This window comes from Branchiostoma floridae, chromosome 19, assembly GCF_000003815.2.
Source record: "Branchiostoma floridae strain S238N-H82 chromosome 19, Bfl_VNyyK, whole genome shotgun sequence".
NCBI classification, from domain to species: Eukaryota; Metazoa; Chordata; class Leptocardii; order Amphioxiformes; family Branchiostomatidae; genus Branchiostoma; species Branchiostoma floridae.
In genome coordinates this window covers 5610561-5616066 of record NC_049997.1, presented here as the reverse complement: position 1 = coordinate 5616066, position 5506 = coordinate 5610561, and the positions used below count along the sequence as shown (strand labels likewise).

General features: G+C 41.3%; 1 protein-coding gene across 1 annotated transcript; it reads left to right on the top strand.

The window, feature by feature from the left end:
• The first annotated feature begins 917 nt into the window (after positions 1–917).
• LOC118406285 (NXPE family member 3-like) lies at positions 918–4285 on the top strand. The gene is made up of 3 exons (XM_035806214.1): positions 918–2076; positions 3070–3125; positions 3521–4285. Exons 1-3 carry the CDS (start codon positions 1271–1273, stop codon positions 4270–4272), a joined length of 1614 nt encoding a protein of 537 aa, XP_035662107.1. The 5' UTR covers positions 918–1270; the 3' UTR covers positions 4273–4285.
• Positions 4286–5506: the final 1221 nt, after the last annotated feature.

The window sequence follows — 5506 nt, the reverse complement described above, 5'->3', positions numbered from 1 at the left end:
AAATAAAGTCAATGTGTCCCGGGAGACACAGGGTGTCCCAAAGGGCCACATAGGGGTTACGCCCGAATTTAAATGACCCCAAATAGCCCGTGAAAAGGACCCCTTTTTGCCAATTGGACCGTAGCCGTAATGTGCATAGCTTTCAAAATAGTGACCATGCCATTTATAGTCTCATAGTATTGCTTTTATCACAGATAGATAGGCTAGTTAGAGTCAATTCCAAGACACCGTGCGGATGTTTGTTGCCATTGTTTACAATTGATTTTGAAGTTTTGTTATTATATGTCTAGGACATTTCATACTTAAGAAATATTTTCAACATTGTTTCAACTTTATAAATATTTCCCCTGTCCTGTAAAACTTTGGAAATATTCATGGTGTGAAATTGGATACTTCTAATGGTTTCTAAATAATGATAACAGCATTCTACCATTATTTACCATTTTCTACCATTTTTTGTAAATGGTTCAGTGGGCTGGGAAGATAGCAATTCACACATCCTTGCAAGGTATGGTTGGATGCCATGCAACAATGGCCCACCACAAAGGATCCACCAGTACCCAGCAGTGAAATCTAAAAATATACAGATGCAACAATAGGGCTTACTTTTATGGGGGCAATAAACTAGTTTTACCATTTAGCAAAGTTTACACATATTTATGAATGTGAAATAATCACACGGAGGTTTCACAATTATTCTAGATAAAGATACTTTTGTACAGTTACTTTCAAAATGTTTCTAAAATATTCAAAGGAATTCAAATAGATGAGTATTTTCTTAGTCATTTTTTTAAAAGAATTTAATCATTGTGGCTCAGATATTCTTTTATTCAAAATAATTCAGATTAATTACAAAAATCACCTAAAAATCACCTCATGGTGACTTGGAATGGACTCGCTTGGCAAGTAGATAAATCCACGAACACAATTAGTAGTTGGATCCACAAGATTGAGGTATTGAATATTGCGCATCTTTACTCTTTTTTTGACAGATATCTGAGAAAATTTGAAGTTGCAATCTTTGTTTTTCTCCCAACAAGGACACAAGGAACGACCGAATGAAACTGTTTGGGTGTGGGCGAAGGCGCAGGTGGTTTGGTACAGCACTCGCACTGGGTATTGCAGTGTTTCTACTGTACTACAGTATGTATAATAAGGTACATTATAAACTTACATCAAACGTTTTGAGATTTGTCAACGGAACAGACTTTTTGACCGCCTCTTACCATTCTACTGAACAATTCTTATTTCTTCCTAGGACCTACAATGGATGAGCCAACAGAGGATGAAAATGCAATGGTTTCCGGCAAAATTTTCCTATGAGTTACCTTCATTTCGAAATAGCTGGAATGATTCGACTGTAACTGTGAACCGGGTGTGGAAAATGACTAAACCGGTGCTAAAAACGACCAAACCGTTTTCTCCGGTGTTAAAAAGGTCCAAATCATTTCCACCGGTGTTACAAACGACCAAACCGTTTTCTCCAGTGTTACAAAAAAAGACCAAACCATTTTCTGCTGAGGTTTATTTGCAACAGCTCAAGTTTTCCTTGGCTTCTGAGTCTGGTAGGCAATATTCTGTCGGAGATACGTTACATATTGCCATTTTTGCCAAAGATACAAAAAATAACATAGTTACAAACATTGGCGATTTCTTTCGTGCGTCCATCCTTACCAAAGTGAAAGGGAAGGCAGGTTCTGGTGCAGTCGGTATCATAACGGACCACCAGAACGGTACTTACACGGCGACGTTCCGACTGTTGTGGGAGGGGGAGGTCACCATCAAAATCCAATTGGTCCTGACAAAACAGTCTATCGATGTCAGGGAAAGAAATATCCCTAAGTACCCTATGCACGTAATGTTCCTTAAACGTTACATAGTAGGAAATGACACGATTGACACCGAGTGTAACGTAGACCCGGATATCTTAAAGACCACCAGTGCAGTTTGTAACTACTCGGACCCGCATGCAGGCGCCTGGTGGTATTGTGAGAAACCCGCCAACATTCCTTGTGACAAACCAGGAGACTATGGCATCAGGTACAAGCGGGTGTATGGTGGGAATCTGCATGGCAGGTATGTTAACGGACAATGTTAATATCTTTGAAATCACGTTAAACTCAACACATATATCTACAGGAATAGGGGTAAATTGTTGTGCTTGGTTGAAAGCGCAGACCCGCTGAAGAAAATCACATTGCTCTGTCGTCATAAGTGACTTTGACCAATCAGAAGGCCCCATTTCTATTGGCGATAACACGAAGAACTTTACTAAAGTAAATAATCACCATTGTTTAATTATCTAAAACAGACCCGCTGAAGAAAGTCACATTGCTCTGTCGTCATAAGTGACTTTGACCAATCAGAAGGCCCCATTTCTATTGGCGATAACACGAAGAACTTTACTAAAGTAAATAATCACCAGTGTTTAATTATCTAAACACTGGTGCTTAGATAATTTATCGGGCGTCGGGCGTTGGGGTGGGGGGTGGGTGTGTGTGTGTGGGTTCTTCTTCTTCGTCGTGATTCAGGACAAAGTGCCTAGCGGCACATCACGTCCTAGAGGGCCGTCTGTTCTAACTCCTGTAACTCTTAAACAACTTATCGTATGACCACCATATTTTTAGACATAATGATGTAGACATAATATTCTTTTAAATGTTAAGAAATTTGGTGCTATCATGACGTAATATAACGTATTTTTGACGTCATCATTTTGATTGTTTTGGCTGGAACCAAGAAAAAAGGGGACACCCTTTTTTCTTAGTTCCAGTCAATACAATCAAAATATTTCTAGCTTCATTTATTTTATAAAAGTTTATTGTGTATATTTTGAAAATTTAGCCATCTTGTTTTTTTACCCATCTTGTTTTTTTCGCCCTATCTCACTATTTTTGCCGTCTGCAGGGGATATCATCCATAAAATTTAGTTGCTGTGGCCTAACTCAAAATGAGAACTTAAGTGTTAAACATTTTGTTTAATGCAGCCTGATAAGTTGAGCCTGCGTGATAGTATAAATCTGTACACTGGAGTTTTCACAACATTTTGTGTCTTGACCACCGTCACAGGGGCGACGAAGTGCATGAAATTTCTGGATCTCCATCTCAAATCTATGTTAAAAAAGGTGAGCAACATTCCCTCCATTACGTATTGTTGGTAGGGCATACAAGAAAATTTTCGGACACAAAATGTCAAAGGCCTTGGCATCATGAAACATTCTACGAATAATGAAGAAAGGGACTTAGACTTATAGGCTTACGGGCTCCCGTGTCGTCCTACACATGAGGCAGTCAGGTTGGCCCAGCAAGCTCTGAAAGGGAAGTCGGTAAAAACTAGTTGCTTCCTCTCTATTGACCAATCATTTCGTCTTTTACTGTTAAGAGGCAGTTTGGTCGCCTAATTTCTCTCCGTTAGAAAAATAGGAGGAGGGATGTCTGATTGCTCGGCTTCCCAGCACCAGCGCCACAAAAAAGTATGGGCACTGGATTTCTCATGTGCCGTTCTCAATTTTTAACACAGGGCGAGATCCTTTGGCCAATCGCAGACGGTGTGTCCAGGGACTGGCCACTCCACAGATATCTGGGTTCTATCGGAACGGCGTGTGGAACTCTCTCGTCTGTAAGAACAGACATTTCTCCAGCCGGGTCGACTGGCAGCAATGCCTGAAGGGGAAAACTTTGTATTTCATGGGTGACTCTACCATTCGGCAGTGGTGGGAACATTTGGTCAGAATCATGAATATGACCGAAACACATATTCCTGATGCCATATCCAAAACTGGACCATTGCTCGCCCGAGATACTGTTAATAACATAACGCTGAACTATCGTACACACGGACCGCCTCGTCTTTGTCCTTTCACTCGGACGTTCCTCATCAAGTATGTCGCTAACACCATCGATGAAACTGCAGGAGGACCGAACGATGTGGTTGGCATCACCATATGGGCACATTTCAACTCGTACCCTAGGGAAGTCTACAGGAAAAGAATGGAAGCCGTCCGTGTTGCAATAGAACGTTTACTGCACAGGAGTCCTGAAACTCTGGTGGTCATCAAGTCGGCAAACACGAATACGCCGGTTTCCGCGAGTTGGAGGGTGTACAAGCTGGACTTGATAATGAGAGAAATGTTCCGCGGGATGAACGTTGTTCTTGTAGATGCTTGGGAAATGACCAGTGCACAGCACTGGCATGTGGAAGCCATTCATCCGGAAGAGGACATCATCGTACAAGAACTAGAGTTCCTTTGTTCTTTTATTTGCCCCTTGTAAATCTAGAATTTGCCGTTTGTTCAGTTTTCAAACAAACGTTTCCTGCATCAAAGCAACCTCCAACAAACAAACCAACCAAGCAGCCAACAGATGAACGAACCAGTGAACGAACTAAACCGCTAGCGGGCTAACTATCAGACAGAAACATCAACCAGCCAACCAACCAACCGACCAAAAACCAACCAGCTAACCAACCAACCAACCAACCAACCAACTAGCGAACCAACCGACCAACCAACCAACCAACCAACCAACCAACCAACCAACCAACCAACCAACCAACCAACCAACCAACCAACTAACCAACCAACCAACCAACCAACCAACCAACCAACCAACCAACCAACCAACCAACCAACCAACCAACCAACCAACCAACCAACCAACCAACCAACCAACCAAACAAACAACCGACCAATAAACCAATCAGCTAACCAACCAACCAACCAATCAGGCAACCAACTAGCTAACCACCCAAGCAGCCGACCAACGAATCAAATAACTACCTGTTTTCCTGTTGTTACATTGCACCTCCAGACATTCAGCCCATAATCAAGCCCACAGTTGTTCAGTCCATAATTCAGAAATACAACTTGTCAAATATTGGCATCGTTTAGTTAATTTGCCCGAAGATGCCCTTCTTCGTGAGGCATACAATAATACTGTTACATTCTTAGAACATGATTGGATTGTACACGTAAAAAATATCCTTATTTTCCAATGCTTTGGACACATATGGCTGAACCCGAGGTCATACTACATAGATACAATCACCAGTCAGCTACGACAACGTTTACAAGATAAATACGTGCAAAATTGGCATTCCATTATTCGGAACAATTCCTAGCTCTCCTTTCTTTCTACATTGAACAAGCATTACAAGCAAGAAAATTACATTTTAACCATAAAGAGCCTTGACGTTCGTAGGGCAATCACACAACTCAGAATTGGCTGTCACAAATTAAATATAGAATCCGGGAGATTCCAAAAATTCCCTGTCGACCAGAGGGTTTGTCCATTCTGTCCATAGCTAATTGAAGACGAGTATCACTTTATGGTTGTATGTCCCAAATGTTCTGATATACGCAATTCTCTATACACAAGGCTGTCATTTTACACACAAGCATTTATCTCAGTGGACCTGAAGTGCAATATTCATATTTCGTCGTTACGGGCTGTGATCATCGCATCTGCGCTTGAACCCGACAGAAGATTAGGTATTGTATTGTCTCTA

What these genes read in the sequence shown, in the direction of transcription:
- LOC118406285 (XM_035806214.1), top strand. Translation starts at nt 1,271, where the DNA reads ATGAGCCAACAGAGGATGAAAATGCAATGGTTTCCGGCAAAATTTTCC. An exon ending in GGTGGGAATCTGCATGGCAG is followed by an intron (nt 2,077 to 3,069) that starts GTATGTTAACGG and finishes CCACCGTCACAG; the next exon opens with GGGCGACGAAGTGCATGAAA. An exon ending in TCAAATCTATGTTAAAAAAG is followed by an intron (nt 3,126 to 3,520) that starts GTGAGCAACATT and finishes TTTTTAACACAG; the next exon opens with GGCGAGATCCTTTGGCCAAT.